Here is a 24,508-nt window from a genome sequence, read left to right as displayed (position 1 = left end):
TTATAGTATTCAAATCTGAGTTATATAACTTTGAATGCAAACAAACTTCTACATATCGCCAGTTGGATGATATTTGCACCAAGACAGTTCTTATGGACGGAATGTATTTGCGAGAAAACGTAAAATTGTTTGGCGGCACTTCTAAAAATGTTACGAGGATTTTTAGACATCACCATGTGAGGGAAGATTACACTTATCAAACGTTGAGTCTTATGACGATATTTGTAAATGTTTATAGATTGTGCGTTTACCGGAGATATTTTCACAATAGATCAAAACAATGTCAAGGACGCTAAATCGAAACCTCAGATTTTAAAAAAATGAGCTAAAATTCTACGTTTAATTATTTGATCGAATTCACTAGCCTATATCTCTAAAAGTCACTATTACATCCGGGTGTATTTGAAAATGGCGCCTCCTTGAATGAACACTGACAGTGCTGGAGTGCATACATTTCATTCTTGCACTGCTGCCTTAGAGTACAAGTCGAATGCTTTCCCCTTATTGACATTGCATCTTTTGTAACAAACTAAAGAGTATGACCCTCTAATGCCTTTGGTGCTAATAATAGCTGAAAAATTATCATATATCTTTCAAACAAAAACTAGCTTAACGACACTTTGTATATTTCGTACATTTGATTCACCTAAAAGCTAGCTATTGTATGCTATCATTCTAGGCCTCCAAGACATTTAAAAAGGCTAAATCTTTCAATCTCTCTACTTCTTTTCCTCTTCAATTATCTCTGAGGTAGACTAAAAGCTTACTTTCTCACAAGGATAGTAGCGACAGGGAGACAAAGCTAAACAAAGTAGATCTTTGGGAAATCAAAGTCACAGAGTTTCAGTATTGTATTCAATGCACCAGGTTTATTGAAAAATTCTTTTGGAGGTGGAAAAATGATAATGACATTGAATCAAGTTTCTCAAGATTCCATTTTGAGATGAAAGGGATCCTACTGGCGGATGCAATATCTAACTACAATTTAATACGTGTAACACAGAATTGTAGTACTTTTGGTGCTTTATATACCCTTATTCCCAAGCAAAGTTATTAGGGTTCAACGTATATTGTTGAAAAAGATTCAATACAAAAATTTATATCGTACCGGCCCTAGTGATTGTATTCGTCCGCTATTGAGTTAATTGAATTTTTTTAGGAAAAATGAGGCTTTTCAAAATTTCAATATTTCGTGGGTTGACAGTTGACTATTATTTCCGAATCCCCGGAATGAGAGTGTAAGTTATTTATCTACCTTGCTGACAATACACCGTGGCCACGTCCAGTCTATAGGCACCCAGCACTCTTGTGGTTTTCAGGATCCGGCCGGACTGGCAGACCTGGGAGAGGGAGGACATTCAGAGGTGAGGGTCCTACTTTTTGTGTGGGACAGTGTTTTTTTGGAGGAGGGTGAGTGCTTCTAGTGTACGGTTTAGCCTTTGACTACCTATGTTCACTAAGTCAAGCCATGCAGTGTTTGTTAGTGCATTACAAAAAATATATTTCAAAAAAGATGATATGAAAATAGTGTACGATTAACATTAATAAAAAGCTTGAAAGCGTGCTGAGTATATACATAATATGAGCAGTGATTAGTATGAAAGAAATATTTAAAAATAAAAACGCAAATAGAGTTTAAAAAGAATAAAAGGTTTGCATTGCAAACCACCAACAAATACTTGTTTCTTAGAGGTCTTTGAAAGTAAGACGTTATCAAATGTTTTCTAGGTTCGTTAATATTGTTATTGTCGTAAAAGGGTGAAGGGATAAGCTTCTACCTACAAATTGATTTCAATGGTATGCGTCTCCAATAGTCTTTGACTCAACTCTTAAAATTTTCATGCGGCTCAGTTCTCAGTTCTGGAGAAGGAGCCAAGTCGAGCAATCGGCTCAGTTTTTTAACTTCCGGTGATTGTCGACAGGAGAGGGGGCAAAGGCGAGCTACTAGCGCCTAAACCAGCGAGTTTCGGAAGGCTTGGCTGGATACCCACCCTGGAGAAGGAAAACTCTGAATTCAAATCTCTGATGCCCAAACAAGGTAAGGACTTCTCGAGTCAACCCTTAGGAAACTTAAAGAGCTGGTGACACTTAAATTATGGTTTGTATATAGTTGTGGACCAGTTGGGGGGGGGGAGGGGGTATCTAGGAGAAGGTTTTTCCGTGCTGCCTTTAGGCGCTCAGTTAACACAACTCTGTCCAAGTCGGGTGTTGAACCTCGATCCCCCTTCATAGGTAGCCAGGCCAAGCGCACTTAGCCTTTCGACCACGCTTCCCACTGAAAGCAGTTTGCTGCGTACAAGGCTTGCGACGCAGCTGATCCCAAACTGTATCGGTACGGGCCGATCTCTTCGGACATACCAGCGGTATGGAGAAAGGGAAAACGCTTTTTTGGGCGACATCTTTGTTATCATAGCTAATGCCGAGATTTCCATCCATAGTCTCTTTCCGACTTAAAGAGGCCATAGATTATAAGACAGAGCTAAAGAACTTCAGTACATAGCATAACACTTGAAAGTTGCCACCTAAAATATATAATTGTAATGCAAATACCTTAGCTCCTAAGGAGTAATCTCTGCCTTGAATGGGGGCCGAGAAATAAATAAGTACCACAATACTTTGAACATTCAGTCATTTATTTTAATATCTCGAAAAATATTGGTTTTAAAATACTTTTCATACCAGATTTCGCGTTTGAAACAGTTAACAAATTCTTATAATTTAAGCCAATCATTTCGCTGTGTGAATGACATATTTCGTTAAATTATTTTATAATTATAATTATATACAACTGATTACCGAAACCGATATTTGGTCTTCAGTGCAAGGGCGAGACGCTTTCACGTAATAGTCCACAAACTCCACACACAATCATTATAGACTGTTTTATCCATCGTCATTTTATTGAGAAAAGATTTAAACAATTTAAAATAGTTAATAAATACAATGGCTTCATATGTTTTTTCTCATGATGTTAAGTATAGGGCAAGACTATTTTCGGGTATAGAAAATCAGTTGTCTACCAAGTTCCAAATATATACACAATGTAGAGCAATATGCACAATGTAGAGCACAAAGAATCACTAAGAAAGACTTTAAAAATCGTGTGTTATTGTTGTAAAAATTATTTACATGATTTTAGTTAACATATATATGCATGCATTTATTAATTGAAAAATAATATAAAAAAAAGCATGCAATGTTTAAGAAAAAAAAAGCATGGCAAATGGTGGAATTTAAAAACTTGTACCAAAATTTTGAGGAGACAAAGAAAACAAAAGTTGGTTTACACCAAATGTTTTCAATGAAGGTAAAAATAAAAAGAAAATTAATAAACAAAGGGGAAATAAATCGGTATAGAAATGTGTACAATGACTTATGAAAGCTACCATTTTCTCTGTACACTGTGGCAATGTCCAGCTTGAAACAGCCCACAACTGACCCAGATCTGAGGAACTTACGGAAGTGCTGAACCTAATGGAGAATCAAATGATTACTTCTGCTTCATAAGTAGCAGACGATGTAATATATGCTATGTCAAGGTCAAAGGTGGACAGAGGGAGTTACTTTGGTTGAAAGAATTAACTCAAATTAACAAATACCTGATTATTCTTTTATATTGTTTTGTGCAAGAATTCACATATGGCAAAAGCTGTTTTTATGGGATAGTGAAGTAAAGGTTTCAAGAAAATTATATTGTATAAACTACAAAGTATATCTTGTACTACTGCTACTGCGTAATGCAGACCACTGCGTAGAGTGTAATATTGTTATTTAATAAGAAAGTGAAATGTATTTAAAACTGGCAGTCTTCTAAAGCATAAAATTATTAGGCTTCTATTATTATTAATGCTTTGCATATTAGGTATCAATTTTTATCGGGTATGAACTGCGCGAACAGGGTCCATCTCTTTGGTCAACATGTATAAGAGAAAGTATCCGTGCTGCTGTTAGACGCTCTGCCCCCACAGGCGTAGTGAGCACAACGTGCGCCCGGGGCAAAAAAACTTTATTGCCCCCCCCCCCCATAAACATCACATAGAAAGATAGGCTTATAAGTAAAAAGTATTTAATAATAATAGAATACAAATAACCTCAGAATGTATTGCCTAACTAAAATATATGTACAATATATTTTTGGAGCCTCTCCTATAGCGAGTGCCTCTTTCTTAACGCCCTATAAATAGATGTGATCATGTGATACTCGATTATACCGCTCGATTTTTGTTTTTAAATATGCTATATGTTAATAAGAAATGAAGGTCAATCGTACTTCTATTTCCGGTTTCATTCTTTACAAATATGCATGACTGAAAATTAAATGACGAAACTGAAAATGTCCTCCTTGACGTGTTAAGTAGGTCAATTTTAGAGGTTCTACAACTTTAAAAGTCATACGATATTAGCTGACCCCCCCCCCCCCCCGACGCTTACATAATTAAACTCTCCGCAATCGTGTGTGTTTTTATATTTTTTCTTATTAAACTTATAAAACTTTTGAAACGATTTCATACGTGTCATACTGACCCTTTCGGTGTCCCTGCCCGCCCATATAGCCAGTCCACCGGGCATTTGCCCGAATGCCCGCCCATATAGCCAGTCCACCCCCTGCGTTTGACTAGAAATTGAGCTGCACACGATTATAATTATAACCGATGTGGCAGTGATTAGTTTGTTGATGTATAGACCAGGGGTTCTCAACCTGTGGGTCGCGACCCCCTTGGGGGTCGATTGACGATTTGCCAGGGGTCGCCAAAGACCATTGAAAAAATGGATTGTTATTGTCTATTCTTCTAATGTTGTGTTTGTGTGAAAAAAGGGGGGGGGGGGTCCGCGGCAAAGTAGGGGATTGTAAAAAGGGGTCGCCGAGCATAAAAGGTTGAGAACCGCTGCGTTAGACGATTTTGGGACCCAGTCCGCCTATGGTCTATTGTAAGAAGGCGTATGGCATCGCTAGTACCAGCACTACTGCTACAACTACTAGCAACAATAGTAATGAACTATTCTAATAACTACAGTGAGCATATACATAAATAATTTGGTGACTACAAACCAAGGGCAATCACTCAGGTCATGGGATGTACTTGTTATGTTAATGCAGGAGTTATCTGATGTTCACGAAACTATTCGATATGAGCGTGCAAGTGAGACTAAACACAGACACATACAACACAAAGGCTAATGTTTAGAGATGGTGTGTAGTTCCTTTTGTTTTATATAAAGTCTAGATCTAAATATATCTATTACACACAGACCATCAGGCATAGACAGAAGGTCAATAGCGATACATAAAATATGTCTTGTTTATCTTAGCAAAGAGGTTATTTAAAACATAGTCATACATGTAAAATATATATATACATTTATTTATATTAATACATTGATTTCAATGCTGGAAAGACTGTAAGAGGGAGCTAACTTTAAGAAACTCTACACACATTTACATTTTCTTGGTTGCATCCCTTTGTTGCACGATTTACAATGGGTTATCTAGATTCTGTTTTTTTTTTTAAATGTTTTTTTAATACATGGCATGACAGAGTGGCCTATGGGAGAATATGTTACAGAAACCGATAACTAAATCATTAAAGACTTGGGTCTATATCATTTTCTATAACAAGCAACATTTTGTAAAAATAAATAATAAATAAAAATACACACAGTGTATAACTATACATGTATTGGACTTCAACATTAGGTAACTAAGATGAAACAATAATCTATACCGTAGAGGGGCCCTAGAAATTATTGTAAACTTTTTCATTTTTTTTTCAATATAATTTTTTAGTGAAACAAGCTCTACAAACATTGGTGTCAGAAGGAAGTAAATTTAAATCTACTTTGAAATTCCAAGTTGTCAGATAATCACAAGAAGGTGATCGACTAAATTCTAAATGCTGTGTTTGAATCTATGCTTTGTTATTTTTAAAAGTATTTTAGCTAACTTGGTTGCCACGATACCATCGCATGTGTTTTATCACTTGTTTTTAAGGAAAGTATCATCGGAAGCTAACAGGCTTTTTGAATTAATCTCCATCCACTTTTCTTGGCAGAAAGCTAATTTCATTAATTGGAGATGAGTTTTCGTTAATTTTGTAGTTTTACCTAGTTAAGTTTGAGATAGGTTTTTACAAATGTTATATCTAAAAAGGGTGGGGTTGGGGGGGGGGGCTTCGAAGTTTTTTCAAGTTTGCCAGAGCAAAAGGCATCAATAGGGATATATTTTCCAGTGCATATAACATACTCTTTAATGACACGCGTATCAAATAGCAAATGACACTCTAATGCTAATAATAAGCTCCTACTGCTAATAGTGACATCAGGTTGACACTACTTACCGACAGTGTGATAATCTTGTCGAACAGCATCAGGGGCGGCATATGGAAGTCAAAGACAAAGTACTGGGGAGAGTGAAAAGTAGGTTACATTCTCAGCACTGCTCTTGTAACTAGATCTGGATTTTGAATTGTAGAAAGTAAATGGTCAATGTCAGATCTACAACAGCTTGGGGTTCGGGCGTGGAGACGAAAGGCCCAGGAGAGATCTTAATGGAGGGATGTGTTAAAGCAGGCCAGAGCCCTCCATGGGCTGCAGCGCCACTGGGATGGATGGTTGGATATGTACAATGTAATAGATTCATCTAAAATTGACAAGTTAAAATTACGAAGAAGGTTTTATAGTTGATCTGAGACCCCGAAACAAAATTCACATTTTTTTTATATTTCACTATTCAATTTAAATTTACCCACACCAGTTTAAAACTATATAAGAAAATGTGGGAAAGAGAATGGACAATTAGGGGAAAGATTTGACATTTAACAACTTACCTCGTTGTAGTATGGACAATTAGTCGATTCTTTCACGCTGGTAAACTTTCTCTGGTCTCCCACCTGGACACATACCACTGGGTCCATGTTTAGACCAGCGAGTTGACGAGCCTCTAGTATTGTAATGCACACCTAAAGAGGATTTATTTTTTTTTAAGTTTCTTTCCATAAAAAATCCCAGAAAATATAACTCTTGTACAATTTAAACCTGATATATATCCCCCACAAAGGCTATATAAGAATTTCTACTACTTTATCGAACAAATGGTTCTTGACAAAGGTGCTGGCATCCTTTCATTGAATACACATTTCTTCTTCCCGAGTGTAACTTTAAGTTTAGGTGTTAGGAAAGACACTATATAAGGCCAACTGTTTGAATGGATACGAGAGATGGGAACATCCTTTGCACACAAATTGGGATTATGTAGATAATAACAAGCAAAATAAAAATATTTTTTTAAATATAGAAATAATACTGCATGTATATGCTCAGTTTCTCATCATTTGGGGGCCCGGGGGGCTTGACCTTTTTGGAGGCTTCTGCATTTTTCGTAATATTTGATATTTAATGTAAAAAAAACACTCATTTGAGGGCCCCCCTCAAGTGGGGGGCCCTTGGGATTTTCGAATTCTCCCCCTACCCCCCGGCTACGCCACTGGTCATTGGTTAGCTTTTATTGATTCGTGTATTGTCATTAACTATGAATAATTATCTGAGAACGGTAATTGAGAGAAAGAGCGTGTACATACGTAAAAAGGGAAATAACACCACATATTTTCAAATAAGTAGCTTTACTTCCCTTTTTCGATACCAAACAAGATAATAAATTCATTACACATTTTTATTGATTTATTCGTGTTTTGTTAGGTACAACAAATAATTGTGTAAAGTTTCAACTTGATCTGAGAAGGGGTGTTGGAGAAACAATGTCTACAAAAATTGTACCAAACATTGTGACAGAGTGAGTTGATATAAGCTTTGTAAAAAGAATTATTGTGTAGATAAACAATTAACTACACTTTTCATTGGTGGGCTGGAAACCTTTCAGACCAACCAAGTAGCTCTTCAAACAGAAAGGTAGTAACGTATACATTGTGCGACTCTTGAAGGGAACAAACAATAAAGACGTCACATCATTCTTGAGTCAAAGCAACAATAAAGACGTCACATCATTCTTGAGTCAAAGCAACAATAAAGACGTCACAGAATTCCTGAGTCAAAGCAACAATAAAGACGTCACATCATTCCTGAGTCAAAGCAACAATAAAGACGTCACATCATTCTTGAGTCAAAGCAACAATAAAGACGTCACATCATTCCTGAGTCAAAGCAACAATAAAGACGTCACATCATTCTTGAGTCAAAGCAACAATAAAGACGTCACATCATTCCTGAGTAAAAGCAACAATAAAGACGTCACATCATTCCTGAGTCAAAGCAACAATAAAGACGTCACATCATTCCTGAGTCAAAGCAACAATAAAGACGTCACATCATTCCTGAGTCAAAGCAACAATAAAGACGTCACATCATTCCTGAGTCAAAGCAACAATAAAGACGTCACATCATTCCTGCGTCAAAGCAACAATAAAGACGTCACATCATTTCTGAGTCAAAGCAACAATAAAGACGTCACATCATTCCTGAGTCAAAACAACAAGAAGGTACCTGAAAATCTTGGGCTTTCATCATAGCGTCATCAGACATTAAGGATGATCTTCCCCTAGAGACATAGAAAATGACTACATTAAGGATGATTTCCACCTAAAGATAGAAAATGACAACAATGATGATCTCCCAAAGAATGGCAATGTGTGACGAACCTCTAGAATATAGAGAAAGATGAGATTAACAGAAGCATAACCTTTATGTTGTTAACCAAGACTCTACAATGATGTCTAATTTTTTTTTTAAAGGAAACGTCAGAATTCAATTTTAGCTTCATCATCATAGGAATCCTAGGGCCTAAGGCCTCTTTTCTTCGCCCCCTTTTTTGGGGCTTTATGTGCCTCTTTTGTAGTTTTTTTTTTGTAATTTCTCACAATTCACAAGTATTAATTTTTTAATTTTTTTTTTAAATTCACAAGTATTAAAGTTACTTATCTTATCACCGCATGCTCATATTATAACGGAAGAAGTGTTTTAAAGTTATAACTATATAGGTCTTTTCAAACGTTTTAGAACAGGTAAATGTTTAAAAAAAAACAACTCGCTTCTATATTTCATTATAACACTTTTAATTTCAGAAGACCAAAAGTAATAATGGGATTTCTTTTAGAGTTTTCAAATGTCTAAGAGACTCACGAATATTGTTGCTCTTACAAAGTTACATATCTTACTACATTTTTTCTTCTTCAAAAGTACAGTTATCTATCTTGGGAGGGGGCATGCTGGCCGAGTGGTAAAGCGCTTATTTTCCGAACCTGGAGTCTTGGGTTCGAATCCTGATGAAAATTGGGCTTTTCAATTTCAGGATCCTTAGGGGGCCTCTGAGTCCACCCAGCGCTAATGCGTACCTGTTATAAGTTGGGGAAAAGTTAAGGCGGTAGGTCGTTGTGCTGTCCACACGACACCCTCGTTAATCGTGGGCCACAGAAACAGACGAATCTTTACACGACCTTCCCTAAAGATCGCAAGATCTGAAAGTTACCTACAGCTATCTATCTAGATATTACCCACCCCCACCCACCATTCTTCATTCTTTTAAGCATTAGATATGTGGCTCCATTGAGAGGCATAGTCAGCGCAGACCCGAAGCAACTGGAATGTCGGGAAGGTGTATCTTACCTCTTTCCTTGGGCAGCAAGCGGTACTGGCAGCTCCATGGCCGTTGTGTCATCTTGGTCCATGTTTCTGTTTGTTCTGGCCAACATTGAGGCCACCTCAGCAGCTTTAGCGTCCAGATCGCTGGAATCTATAATGAGATTTTTTTTTCTATACGAATTCAAATTACAATACAAAAAAAATATCGCGTAACAATTAGTAGTCAAATATATCACAAACTAAACAACGCACACATTGTTTTTTTACAAATGTCCCAGAATGCACTATAGATGTAACATACGGATCATGCGAAAAAAATATAATGAAGACATTGCTATACAAAATAGTTATATCAACTCACTCTGTCTGTCTGTCTTTCTGTCTGTTAAAACGTAGCAAAATTATTCATTGAAACTGACAAGACATGAATCAATCTAAAAATTAACAAACTACTTAATTAATTATAGATGATTTTTTTATAGATGATCTTCTTTTTTGAAGTAACGTCTGTATTATATAAGATTAATTATTTTGTTTGATATTGAAAAAAAAAGGGGTTCAAATGTTACTTAACGATAGATGTGGATGTATATATGGATTTAATCCACTTCTTAAGTTTTGACACCTTTTTTTTATCCCACTTTCCATTCTTGGATCGAGTTAAAGTTCTGCATAATTATTCATAGTCGATGAAAATACACAATCACAAAATTAACCAATTAATTAATCATTCAGTACTAATTAATTAATTTTTATTTTTTTATGTAGTTAATACTATAATTTTCAAATAAATGGCAGTAATTAGCAGTTCTTTCCCTTAAATAAGCTTTGTCTTTAAAATGTATTCTTTTTTTATTGCTTGTTTAGCTTCTTTCTACTAATTTCTCTTACAGACCATACGTTAGGTTCACCGAATTCACTTCATCTAGGTGCTCCAACTACTTAAGCCCGGCCCTGCTCCCATTAAATGAACTGTGTATAGTAAATTTCACCAACTACCAAATATTCAACTCTTATTTCACCTACTTCGTGACGCCAACATGGTGCTCACTATCAAATTACGGAACTGTTGATGGTAAGGTCATCGAGAAGGATACGTGTGACTGATGGGACAACGTCTTTTTACACACAGATCGATACGTTGAAATCTCGGGTTCAATAGATGTTTGTATGCTAGGTATAATAAAGGCACATTCCTCGTTCCATTTGCTAGGACAAATTTGTACTAATGCTCTTTCTTCCCTAGTGCCATTAGAGCATGGAATGGGTTGCCTGAGCCAGCCATGAAAACCAGTGACTTGGCAGAAGTTTTGTAATTGGTTAACATGCATTACCAGATGCATCACGCTTAGGAAGTAATCATCTTCTTTTTTGAAGTAACGTCTGTATTGTATAAGAAAAAGTTTGATGCTCTTCGCCATATGATTTCCCGTTCGGCCCGCGCATCCCGCCCATCACTAGGTACGCCTCTGAGTGTCCCTCGATTAAGGTCATGCATCTCAAGGGCCTATATTTACAACATAGAAGTATGAATTAAAAATGTGTACCTGGGTCTTGTTGGTCAGTCAAAGTAATTCTGTCCTCCTCAGTATCTGATATAGTTTGCCTTGACCGCTTCATCATCGCCATCTTGACCACTGACCCCAGAGTTTTACTGCCTGGACTGAAATTTGTGAAAAAAAAAGCAACATTTTTATTGTTACAGAAAAATATTGTTCCTGTCTACTGAACAAAAAAATATATAAAGTCTATCTGCGGTCCAATAAAAGGGGCTATGAAATCAGACAGGTAAAAAGGAGCAAGGCACTCTACAGATATGTTAACATATAGATACAGTCTTCAGTTTTCTAGCCATGAATGAGAATGGACCTCATTCACCAAAAACGAACGGTCACGTGATAATATTGATGAAACAACGGACAAAAAACTGTCACGTGATCACCATTCTTGATTATAATTAGATCGTAATTTGTATAGAAGAGATAAAGAATCACGTGGCTAAATGTTGTTTGTTTACGATTGGTGAATGAGGTCCATTACGTATCTTAGGCTATAAAATAATGAGCTTGATTGAAAATACCGGACATCATCAGATGCCTTTTATGAACACATTTGTAACTGAGAGTTTTAATAGTACTTCGTTTGAATACCCACTTTGCATGGATACATTTATCTAGTTTGATTTTAAAAAATTAATAAATTTCGGATTAAATATTTAACATTAGGAATTTTTACAACGAAAGAAACAATGTCAAGGACGCTAAACTGAAATGCTGCCAACTAAATTAAAAACAAAAAGTTTGGCTACAAATGCAAGAGCTAGGAAAATTTGATTCTGCAGCGCGTAAGTGGCATACAAATTGTCCTATAATTTAAAAAAACAACATATCAACTCTAGGACTACGTCCTTTAATCTGTACATCGGATGCACCAAAAGGCTAGCTATTTATAGTGTTGTTTTATTTCCGCTATAGTTCAACATCTCTGATGTAATCATTACACAATGTCAATCTAATAAAATTATGACTTAAAAAAAAATAAAAACTGCAATGAACAAATCTATAATTCTATATTAGAAACATAACAACAGGGGCGTAGCTAGGAATTTTCCATCGTTTGCGGGCCCCGGGGCTTGACCTACATGTGGGCCCCTGCATTTTGCGTAACATTTAATTTTTAATGTAAAAAAAACACACACTCATATGGGGGCCCGGGGGATTTTCCAATTTCCCCCCTCCTCCCCCACCCTAGCTACGCCACTGCATAACAATAACTAATTCAAATTGAGGATAATAGTTGTAGTTGTAAGGAAGAGAAATGTTTTAGTCTTCTAATTCTCTCGAGAGCGGGCGTCACGCCACTGCGTTTTTTGGAGTTACCTTTTGGGAGATTTACTGTTGGATGATTTGGAGGTAAGACTCAGCATTGACCCTTTGATGGACAGGGATGGACTCAAGGTAACAGAGTCAGAGTCTCTGAAAAAAAAAATCAGCAACGTTATTTAAGCCACAGCAAAAGTTCATGACATGTTGATTAGAAAGTCTTGGATTTGGGTTAGTTTGGTCTCCATACATAGAATGTTTTCATGTGAGTCAAAGGGCGACGTCTGAATTTCATACCAAATGACATTGATTTGATTCGTTTACAATATAAACCAAATCTTGTTTCGTCTGTCTAGCCCTATATTATAATTCGCCTTCAAACCCTATTTATGATTCACCTGTCTAAATCCCTATTAAAGATTTATCTGTCATATTCCCGTAAATGACTCACCTGTCTAATCTCCATTAATGACTCAATTGTCTGATCCCATTTATGACTCATATGTCTAATCCCCATAAATAAATCACCTGTCAAATCTCCATTAATGACTCACCATCTAATCCCATTGATTATTCACTGGTCTAACTCTCATTAAATGATTCACCTTATTCCCATTCACGGCTTACCTGTCGAACTACCATTAATGAATCGTCGAATTCCCATTAACGACACGCCTAAGTTACAATAAAGACTCAACCTGTGTAATCCCCATTAAAGACTTACCTGTCTAATTTCCTCTAACTACTCACCTCTCTAATCCTCCTATATATGACTTACCTATCTTGATCCCCCACAAAGGCATCCTCCCTCTTGTTCAACTCATTCAACCTCTCCTCCTCATTCAGCCCTCTCCGCAGCTCTCGACTTTTGAGTTTTTCAAAACCTCCCTTCTGCCAGAGCCCCACGGACCCGTCCGGAGCGTTGTAAGACAGCTCAAATGTCACCGTGGTCTGAGAAGATAATGAACAATGTTATTAGCGAAGAGATGCGCTCGAGATTTGACTTTTATATGAATATGTCGGACTTAATTGCTAGACTAATTGTAGATTAAATTGCTAAACTAAATGAGCTTGTCATACTGAATCGCTAGACTAAATAGCTCGACTCAATTGCTAGACTAATTGTTAACCTAGAATGTTAAAAAATCGCTAAGCTAAATCGCCACACTTTTTTTTTGTTATAGGAACCTCAGAATTTGCGCTATTCAATTTTAGCTTTATCATCATAGGAATCCTTGGGCCTGATGCCTCTTTTCTTTGCCTCTTATTTGGGCTTTATGTGCCTCTTTCATGGGCCGTTCTGTAATATGATTGTAAAAATATACTCGCTAATAAAAGGTTGTTGAAAACCCGAACTTGTAGTTTTAGAAATTGTTAAAAGATAAGCAAAATATAATTGCATATTTAATAACAAGAAAGGATGATATTAATAGAAAGGATGACGCTGTTAGCAAGTAGGTCGACTACTATCTACAAGTATTCTAATACTAATCGTTTCAGTATTGTTATTTATATAGTGAAGATAAACTTTAACAATACATTGACACTCGAAAATAAAATTGACTTATTAGAATAATAATAGTAAGACAAGACAGTCCGTAACTCATCGATCTATTTCGGTAGTTAAGATATTTCTTGGATCGTTTCCCCTTGCTTTTGTCGTGGTCGTCTCTCTCCATTTCCTCTTACCCAATCTGAATGGCCCAATACATTAAGTTATGTCCCATATATATTTCATAATGGACTCCTTTGTATGCATGAGGAGGGAAGTGTGTGTGTGTGTGTGTGTGTGGGTGGGGGGAGGTTCGGAAGAGCAAGAAGCACCAGCAACTAATTTATATGTAAAAATATTAACTCAGGCTGTCAGTAACGTGAGTTTGTGTGTGTGTGTGAGTGTGTGTCGCTTAAAGCGCGTATCCTTCAAGAACCTTCTAGGCCAGAGGTCAAGAAAACATAATGTCACAATGACCCTACCTTCATGACCACATTGTTGTTGTCAAGGAGACAGTCCGAGATCTTGACGCAGCCGACTTCAATCAGCTCCTGCAGTATCATGCGGAACGTCCCGACCAATCTACAAGAAGAAAGACGGAAAGAATTGTTATACTTTAAGGAATGGAGCCTGAACTTGTGTTAGTCTTTTTGTTTTATGATTTCGGGGAAGTAGGGGGTAACTAGATATAGTAACATTTCGAGCTTAAGCCTTAAAAATGTTTCTTGATTAGCACACACAATAAAGTTAAACTCTAATAGGAAATAGTTGGACGATCCCGACCTTGCAGATGACCAGGGTTTCTCTGAAACCCACCATCGGATGCAGGAAAATCCCCAGCTATACTGGGTCGTGCCATAAACAGACACCGATCACAGTACAATGCGAAGCGGAAAGCTTCACTTATTTTGGCGGTATCCTGGACAACCATGTAGAAACAGATGCGGATGTCAGAACCCGCATCGGTAAAGCAATAACAGCCTTCCAGCCAATACTACTTTATGGAGCAGAGACCTGGAGAACCACCATCACCACCATGCAAAAAAAACCCATGGTGCTCATCAGAACCTGCCTCAGGAAAGTCATTAATGTCCACCAGCCAGACAAGATCACTGACGAGGAGCTGAAGCAAGAACAAAGCAGCAGCCCATTGAAAAGTAGATCCTCTTGAGACGCTGGCGATGGAAAGTCCACACCCCTCGCAAGCCTGCATAAATCATCGCAATAATAATAACAAGGCTAGTCTTCGAGTCCGAAGATTGGTGAGGAATGCAGTATTTCCCTTGGCCGCGCAGTCCCAGCTGTGACCTACATATTTTGCCACATCTAGGGCAAGCATAACCATTGTCCGCAGGTGGTCGATTTAGATTTTCTTTTCGCCGTCTGCGTTTGTCCTCGGCAGCATATTTTCTTTTGGTCACAATACTTCACCTGGAAACCCCAATGAAAGAAGAAAGAGGGGTTCCCAGAAATACATGGGTACATGGAGCCGAGATGTGGATGCAGACGCCAAGCAGATGGGTAAGACTTGGGGACAGCTGGAGAGACTCGCCCTTAGACGAGACCCCTGGAGGAAACTGGTTGGTGGCCTATGCCCTATTAATGACCACATTCAGAGATGAGATGATGCTGAAACATTTAAAACATAAAATATCCTCCTAAAATACATGGCACTTTTTTTTTTTACTAGATGGTAAAATTACGAAATTGTTCTGGGCAGTTGATTTTAATGTTTGTTGCTGCAAATGGATATTTGTTTTTTTCTGGGTATTTTCTTCATATGGCATTTGTCCTTTTGTTCACTGTATTTTTTAAAGAAACACCGTTGACACCTAACACCACGTGATTTGCGGGTGGAGGGGGTGTGGCGGAGGTGAAAGAAGAGGGAGAGAGGACAGCGGACAATCCTTCAGCTCACATTGACAGAAAGTGCTCACCTGTTGCTTAGGTACTTGTTGTAGTTGTAGATCTGTATGTCAATCACTTCCTCGGCCTCAATGGGCCTGGCCACGGGCCACTCGAACATCTGGAAATAGAACACAAAGCAGTGGTCAAGCCGAGGTCCAGCAGTGGTCAAGACATAGGGGTGAAACTGTGGAAACAATCTCCACACACGACAAATCAAACTCTAAACAAAAAAAAACACCACTTTGTTCTGCCTCCTTGCCTTTAGAAACTCAATAACATTCTCGTTGAGACCCTTATCTTATACAGCACACTCGTATACAGCACACTCGTAATAACTCCTGCATAAGTTAAGCCCCTTAGCCACTAAAGCCGGTCTACTTGTTGAGATCTTTATTTCATCACAAGACAATATTTACTGATTATTTATAAATAAATATCCAGCAAGAAAACTTTTGTTTTTTAACCACATAGTTCAGTTTATGGGCTAATGAATGCCATCGCCCCCTCCCCATTCCACAAAATTGGTCAACATATTAGAAAGGGGGGGGGGTGAAATATTCTAAAAATAGGTTGAAATATAAATAATTAGTATGTATTGTTACAAACCCGGTGGTGACACTGATGGTCGTAGGTTGTGTGTGTGTTTTAGCCGACGCAAATCGCCCCAGTCCAGTGCTAGACGAGCGGTCAACCGTGACCAGTGACAGTACACGCCAGTTCGGCAACGACTTGACTTAATCCTGTGTACTCCCAGGGGAGCATAGGGCCGCAACCACACCTCTCCACCGAACTCGGTTCTGAGCAGCTTTCTTCATTTGCTCCCATGTCATTCCAGTACCCTCAGCTTCACTGATGACTGACCTCTTCCAGGTTTGCTTGGGTCTGCCCACTTTCCTCTTTCTTTGTGGGTTCCAGTCAAGTGCCTGCCTTGCAACATTGGTAGCTGGTTTTCGCAGGGTGTGTCCTATCCAGCTCCGTTTTTGTTTTGTGATGTCTTGGGCTATGGGCTTTTGTCTAGTTTTCTCCCACAAATCGATAGTAGTTATCTTTTCTGGCCACCTAATTCCTAATATCCGGCATAGGCATCTGTTAACAAAGGTCTGGAGCTTTTCCATATTTGTTTTAGTGACTCTCCAAGTTTCTAAACCGTATAGAAGGGCAGACTTAACGTTTGTATTATAGATTCGGCAACGACCTGTGTGTAAATATTACGTACGCAAGTCACGGCGATTGTAATCAACCTGAGTGGTCAAGCGATGTTCCATCCTGTTCTGGAAGGCCAGTAGAGACCCCATATAAGAGCAAGTGTGTTTGAGTCAGGACACTTCACGACACTTCACGTTACCTCGCAATGTGACCACTACGAGGCGAAGTAAGAAACAGTAAGGTGTGTGAAGTCAGGCGGAGCAAGGCTAGGTTTTTGGACAGTTAGTGTGATGTTGTTACTAGTGGGAGAGACGTAACAGTATTATTGACATGAGTAATACATTTGTATACTAAAATTCATCCGCTCCCCCGCCCCCTACACACACCATTCGGGCCGAGTGGGGGGGGGATCGCCCATACCGCACCCCCCCCTGGATCCGCCAGTTGTATGGGAGAAGGATATACTTCTGGTACCAACTGGACAGGCAGACAGTCGATATCAGCTTTGTAAAAAAAAAAATAATATTTTTTTGGTTAACAACACTGTGAATAAGTTTAATTCAAGTTGGGCATTACTACGCCTACAACGATGTATTTGAACTAGCCGTGTGGAGCTCTCCAACCTGAACCATGTCATTCCCTCTAAGAGATATATTTTCAAGAGGAGGAAACACGCATTTTATTTTTTGTTTCTTGTTTTGAATCGATACGAAATGAAAGAGATAAAAGAGGACTGTCGCTCTTGGTTTAGTGGGAACGTGATGTAGCGACGACGGCCACCATGACACTAGGCGTGGTACCACCTGAATGTGAAAAAAAAAAGTATTCTAATAATCAATAATGACTGATCATATAATCTAGAAAAACAAAGAGGAAAAAAAAAAGGGGGGGGGGTGAAGGACAAAGGATTAAACTATTAGGCCATTTGTGGAAAGTGAGGGTGTGAGCGCTTGAGACTCTGGCGGTATAGTGGGAAGGGGAGGGGGAGTATGTGAGTAAAAGACTGAGAGAGTGGGGGGGTGGGGTCAAATATGAAACAAAAGATAAATGGAGAAACATGCTCGAGACCTAGGTCACCTTATCCTGACTCTTTCAACGCATTCCTCCTTCAATCCCCTCCTCTTAACACTAGGTATAACGTACCGACATGTTTAAGTAAGCCAATGACACGACTCGTTGTAATGCTGCCCCCGAGACAGCTGGGATATTACAGATTCGTCCCTCCGTTTCCGTTTAGTGAAAATAGGATGAACTCTCCTTAGAGCATCTCTGTAGTGGACATGTACTTAAGTGGCAGGAGAGTGAGTAGATTGAGAAGAGTGATGCTTCGTCGAATAGCTGGAGGGCAGAGAAAGAGAGAAATAGAGAGAGGGAGAGAGACAAGGAAGAGGTGGAGAGAGAGATGAGGCAGAGAAAGAAAGAGGGAGAGAAGGCAGAGAAAGAGAGAGAGGAAGAGAGAGAGAGACAAGAGAAAGAAGGAAAAGAGCGTTAGAAAAGAGAAAGAGAGAAAAAGAGAGAGAGAAAGAGAGACAAAGACAAAGAAGGATAGAAGAGGAGAGAGAAAGAGAGAAAGATAGAGAGAGAAAAGGAGTGAACAGCGGAGAGTTAAGTAAACAAAGAGAGACATGAAGATAGAGAGATAGGTAGACAGAGAGAAACAAAGAAACATATAGAGAGAGAGACAGCGAAAGAGCGATAAACATACAGATAAATACAGAAAAGAACATAGAGAGACAACGCGATAAAGAGACAGAGAGACAGAGGCACAAAGAGAAAGACATGTAACGATTACTGTGATTACTGCGATGACAGTGTCAACAAATAGATCTAAATATATTTAAACACAGTTAATAGCGATCTCGACCTTAAGGCATTCAGAAAAGGTCACAAGGTATAACGACCTGAGAAATGTCATATCTTCTCTATCAAACAGATGATCTCATTCTATTAATCACGTGACTAATTGTTCCGGATTTATTGAATACATTCTGGGGAAGGTACAGAAATTTTATTACTTCCCCCCCCCCCGCACCCTTCAGCCCGCCTCGCAGAATCTAAGCACCCACGCCTTTTTTTTTTTTTTGCGCTAGTCAGTGGGGGCGCTAAGCCTAAACTTGGTGTGGGCTAGTTATATTTTGCGAGGCCCTCTAGTCAAACAAATGTATATCATACAAAATAAACACTTGCGACTGTCATATTTTTTTTTTACAAAGCTTATAGCAGCTCATTGTGTCTGTCTCGTAAAAAGTTTGTACACGTTATTTCTCCCACACCCATTCTCGGATCAAGCTGAAACTTTACTCAATTATTCGCTGGCCTAGAAAAGACATGAATGAATTGAAAAGAATCAACCAATCGTCAATTAACTACTGGTAATTAATTATTTTGCGTAATACTAACAAGGGAAACTAATCCTTCAGTATTCACGGATATGTTTAAATATGTAGGGTTTGGTCCCCTTATATAAATGTATTCGTTATTTCTCCCACACCCATTCTCGGATGAAGTTGAAACTTTAAACCAGTGGTTCTAAAACTTTTTTTTTTGTCTTGCCATGTTTTCCCAGATTTCGCTATTCATCTACCTCAAATGCATACATTTTTCTTACTTTTGTATCGTGTATAATTATCAATGAATAATTACACTCAGAATGAAGCTAAACTAAAATGTAATATTTATTACATGAATTTACCAAACAAAAGATATACGCCTAACTGTCACTAGTTGTTTACTTTGATATTATCATTTCAATATTTGGCTTCAATTTAATAAGGTTTAATATTGAAACTTCTTGGTTAGTGATGTTAATTTTTTTTTTTTTAGAAATTATAATCAAAAGGTTGGCAACCTCTCTGAAACCTTTTTTCCCCACTAGATATGAAGATGGAATAACGATAACGACCAATGACCATCGCAGATAGCGTCGATACATATTAGTTATTTTCTTTGGGAAGCTATAAGAGCTAATACCAATTTTTTAAATTGTACTTTAAGCTCTTCATTAGTACTTATTCCAAACAGTTCTTGAAATGTTACATCCGTTATTCCTATATCATCATCTTGATTCTCCATTAAAGTATTACCATATTCAGAGTATTCTCAAAACTTAGCTGAAAATTGGAAGAGAAGTCTGAAAGAAAAAGTGAAATAGAAGGTCGGTGGACAACGGCTTTGTCTGCACGAGATCGGAAAATATTGTAGGTCGCAACTGGGTTTGCGTAGTCATGTGTAACACTCTGACCGAAAGTGGGATAAAGGAGATTTTTAAAAAATCTTTCTGTTTTAGAAATCCTTTCAGACCTTGTGGCCTATGGTTAACGAGAGTGTCATGTGGCCAGCACAACGGCCAGCCGCCTTTACTTTTACCCAACTAATGTCAGGTATCCATTAGAGCTGGGGTGGACTCAGAAGCGTCCGAAGCCTGAAATTAAAAATCCCAGTCTTCACCAGGATCCGAACCCCGGTCCCCGGTTCGGAAGCAAGGCGCTTTACCACTCAGCCACATTCAGATCTGACACAATGATCGTGAGTGTTTTGGAAAGGCATCTTGCATGAAAAAGTTTTTGCTGTATTTGAGTGGTATACGATGCTTTTTTAAATTAGTCTGTTTAATCTGTGCCTGTGTGCCAGTGAAGTATTACCATACCAGCAGGTGATGGATAAGTTAATTAGACTGCTGATAGTTGCTGTATAGAAAAGATTGATTATTGTTTTGTCCATTTTAAATTTTCTTAGTTGCGTTCATGAATTTCGATGTAAAGGTTTTGACAGTGTTCACTCTCAGTTTATTTTTGATGGTTTTACCTAGGTATTTATAGTCTTGCACTTGGTTTATTGTTTGGTTGTTTATCTGAATTTTTGCAAGTTGGTCTTCATGTTTCCTAAATCATTTAAAATTAGAAAGTTGTCTGTACACCATTGGTCAAAATTGTTAATTGTTGAACGGTGCAGATGTTCCTCACCTGCAATAAGGCCGGTGATTTCTGTGTCGTTTACAAATTTTATGATGGTAGTATTAGCGGATTGGCTCTGAATGACATTGGTGTAGATGGTATACAATACTGGTGACAGAACGCACCACTGCGTCGCTCAAGTGTTTAGCTCTCTCGTGCCTGACACATGCCCGTTCGCTTTTACATATTGTGGGCGTTAAGAGCCCAAGCTTGCAAACGTTCAAATTCAGATAGTTCTCCACCTAATTTGTTGGGTCCCGAAGATTTGGCAGTGTTTTTTTTTTAGAACATTTTGGTCACTTCTAGTGTATTCAACAGTTCCTGAGATTGGATCTAGATTGCTGTTGTCAAATGATGCCAATAACTCATTGTGGTCTTTCTCAAAGTTGTGGCAGTCAAATCGACTGTAGAAATCATTTAATTCCTGGACAAATTTGTTATTGTCAGAAACACACATGGAAAGTAATTTGATGTTTACACCCGGAATAGTATTTCTGACTCGCGTTTGATGTCCTTACCTTTTTTGGGTTTATTTATGCATGCAAACAATCATAATCAAGCATGAATTTTATTAAGAGTAAATGAGGAGGTCGCTTATACACGAGAAATTGAAATAATTTGGAAAAATCAGCTTTATTGGTGTCAGTGTGACATTTTTAATTTTTTTTTTAAAGGATACCTCACCTTTTTGGTTTTTGACGTCAGCTGTCGAGCTGTTTACATCCCAGGAATCCTTGGGCTTTTGCTCCTTTTCTTTGCCTCTTTCTCGGAATTTTCGAGTTCTTCGTGTGGGCCAGAATCTCCGCCCACTGTTCATTGCAATTGTGCGCCGGGTTGCTTGTCCACACGATGCCACATACTTTTATTTCTTTTTGTATTCTAAGGTTAAAGGGGATGTTGGGGGGTATTTCCCACCTACCCAGTCCCAAAATGGAGGATTTATTAAAGTTTATTTTGGACCCGCTCGCCCTCACAAATATTGTAAATTTCTCTATAATTTTGGTTATGTCTTTATCTGAGGTGGGAAGTGGTGTGGTATCATCAGCGTAAGCTTTGATTTTAACTACGGGGGTTGGACAGGGGATTTTTACATCTACAATTTCTTGGTTTAAATTAAGAAATTTACTGTTTTTTTTTTATTCAGTACTGAGGAGATTGCATTGCAAACAACACATAAGACACTAGCATTAGCTTACATGTACACAACAGTTCACGTTTAAAATTGATAATATTTTATTTTTTTTAAAGGAAACCTCAGAATTTGCGCAATTCAGTTTTAGCTTTATCATCATAGGAATCCTTGGGCCTTAGGCCTCTTTTCTTTGCCTCTTTTTTGGGCTTTATGTGCCTCTTTTGTGGGCTTTTTTTTTTATGTTTTTATTTGTAAGTTAATATACTTATTGACCTTCCAAATGAATATTCCCAGCAATCAAAAGCTGATTTTTTTAAATTAAAGTAAGTAAATTTAATGATATGAAATTGGTGTACCATTAGAAATTGAATAATTAAATATTTTAGAATATCCAAATTCTATATTGCACAAAATATTTTTCTTTCATAAAATATGTTTTCTAAAAAGGATGACTTTTTAATATGTCGTTATCACATCTTAAAATAGTTATTTTTGGCTTTTATTTTGTGTTGTATTAAATTAATTAATTGATATATATGGATTGTGTCCATTATTTACTTCAATGCAATATGTCGTATGCTTTTGAAAAAGAAACGTGTGCTCTAGTTTTGTCCGATTGTCAATGAATATTAATCTACTAGCCATATATTACCCGCGGCCCGCGGGTCTTAATTTGCGTATCAATGAAATAGTTACGTAGCAAGGATTTTTTTCTGGGAGGGTTTAAGGGGGAAATCCCCGCATATTTGTTTTTTTTTTTGGGGGGGGGGGAGGACAAATGCACACATATTAGTGTATGTGTACATAATTAATCTTTATTACATTCTGGCCTTTCATTCTTTCATGCTGTGTCAATATTTGGAAAACATGATGATAAAATATAGCTGTCTATGATAAGAGCAGCCGAATCTCATATAGCTGTTTACGATAAAAAAACAACAACAAAAACAGCCAAATCTCGTACAGAGATTCAATATGCCGTTATGAAAGGCTTCTTTAAAGGATTGAACCCATGAGCCATATTCGAATGCAGTATCCTCTTGGTGAAATGGGACTAGAAGAAAGGTGACATCATTTAACTCTTTGTCGTTTGTAGTTGAAATGAAACAGGGCATTAACGATTCAGACACGATGACAATGCTTTATCTTCATGAAATCTGTCAGGCAATTGCGAAACAATAACAATGATAGTTCTGTAAAATAAGTTGAATTAGAATGTTGATTTTGAAAGTCTTCTCTTAAATTATTTCTTAACCATAATTAGCGGTAGGTTCATCAAATTCTTGTTTAACTTTCAGCAATGGTGTAGTGCAAAAAGAAAACTGTAGGACCATCCCAAGCAGGAGCTACCTAAGCAGCATCATTTCTTGCCCTCTAAAAGTCAGTTCTTCAATGATTTACTTCCATCTAGATCTTTTTCTGTTAACTTTATGTAGATCTTGCTGCTCACTTTCCAACATTTTTGACGCTACGCTGACTGCGCTTACAATTTTGTAATAAACAATAATCAAAACAATATAATCGAATGTTTCTAATTTTCCTCTAAGTTCTGCAGCTTCCAGGAGTTGTTTTGTTTTTCCAATGAGGAACACAAAGTCATTTGTGTTAACAGCTTTAAGACATCAAAATATCTGAATCTCATTGGTGCTAAAGAATCATTTCTTGAGGACCACCTTGTGGGGCAACATTTGTTGAGTGTCCTATAAATCATGCACTTCCTACTGGATTCAAGATGCACCCATCTTGAGAAGCTGTGAGTGAAAACATATTCTAAGTCATAAAAATTCACAGCTGACGGAATTATTTAAAATCAAGTTTAAGTTGTGGTTAGCACAGTGAGCATAATGCGTCTTTTGATGAAGCAATGCCCGAAGGTCATTATACTATCCACTCAGATTGTAAGCACCATTATAGCTTTAGCCTCGCAGTTTATATTTTAACCATATATGGGAATCGTTCACTAATTGGAGCATTAGTTCAGCCAATTCTACAGTCTTCTGGTTCTCAGCATATGCGCCGCCGGTCCGAGGCGATCCATCGTTGAGGCTGAAAAGGCCAACAAACAATAAATGCATGGTGTAAGATGCGCTTTGTTTTCCGGTTAAATTTCAATATTCATAACAATTTTAAATCAAGACTGGTTAGAGGTTTTTGTATAAAAATAATGGTATTAACCTTCTTTAAGATCTATGAACCAAATAAATACTAAGCATTGGTCAGAGAAAAACATCATTCCATGTTCAATGTAGACATTTCTCTATCTACTAGATTTTTGTTATCAACCTGCTCTCAAATTGCGCTATTCATTGTAACTGTATATGTTTGTAGTCAATGTAAAACACTGATGTTTTTTTTCGCTTGATTAATATTTAATGTTACCTTCTGTTGGTTTGTTTGTTTAGATTTCAGCTCCTTTTTTTTTATTGTGTTGTTAACATTTTTTACACAATACAGAAGACAATAAAAC

The 24,508-nt window shown here is 37.7% G+C and overlaps 1 protein-coding gene across 7 annotated transcripts in view; it reads right to left on the bottom strand.

The window, feature by feature from the left end:
- LOC106074152 (otoferlin-like) overlaps nt 1-24,508 on the bottom strand; it is a 181,065-nt gene that overhangs the window by 100,504 nt on the left and 56,053 nt on the right. For 5 of the 7 annotated variants that reach the window (XM_056030249.1, XM_056030247.1, XM_056030253.1 and 2 more), the window contains exons 4-13: nt 15,840-15,928; nt 14,385-14,484; nt 13,189-13,361; nt 12,468-12,563; nt 11,136-11,251; nt 9,613-9,739; nt 8,494-8,548; nt 6,825-6,956; nt 6,336-6,398; nt 3,387-3,471 (exon numbers count right to left, since the gene is read on the bottom strand). In XM_056030249.1, coding sequence (XP_055886224.1) covers nt 3,387-3,471; nt 6,336-6,398; nt 6,825-6,956; nt 8,494-8,548; nt 9,613-9,739; nt 11,136-11,251; nt 12,468-12,563; nt 13,189-13,361; nt 14,385-14,484; nt 15,840-15,928 — 1,036 coding nt within the window. Of the gene's footprint in view, nt 1-1,255; nt 1,341-3,386; nt 3,472-6,335; nt 6,399-6,824; nt 6,957-8,493; nt 8,549-9,612; nt 9,740-11,135; nt 11,252-12,467; nt 12,564-13,188; nt 13,362-14,384; nt 14,485-15,839; nt 15,929-24,508 lie in introns of those variants that run through there. The other 2 variants (XM_056030248.1, XM_056030254.1) reach the window with 2 other exon arrangements.

The sequence above is a fragment of the Biomphalaria glabrata genome, chromosome 5 (genome assembly GCF_947242115.1).
Source record: "Biomphalaria glabrata chromosome 5, xgBioGlab47.1, whole genome shotgun sequence".
Taxonomy (NCBI): Eukaryota; Metazoa; Mollusca; class Gastropoda; family Planorbidae; genus Biomphalaria; species Biomphalaria glabrata.
Note: the sequence above shows the minus strand (reverse complement) of the source record. Positions and strands in the feature narration are given on the sequence as shown.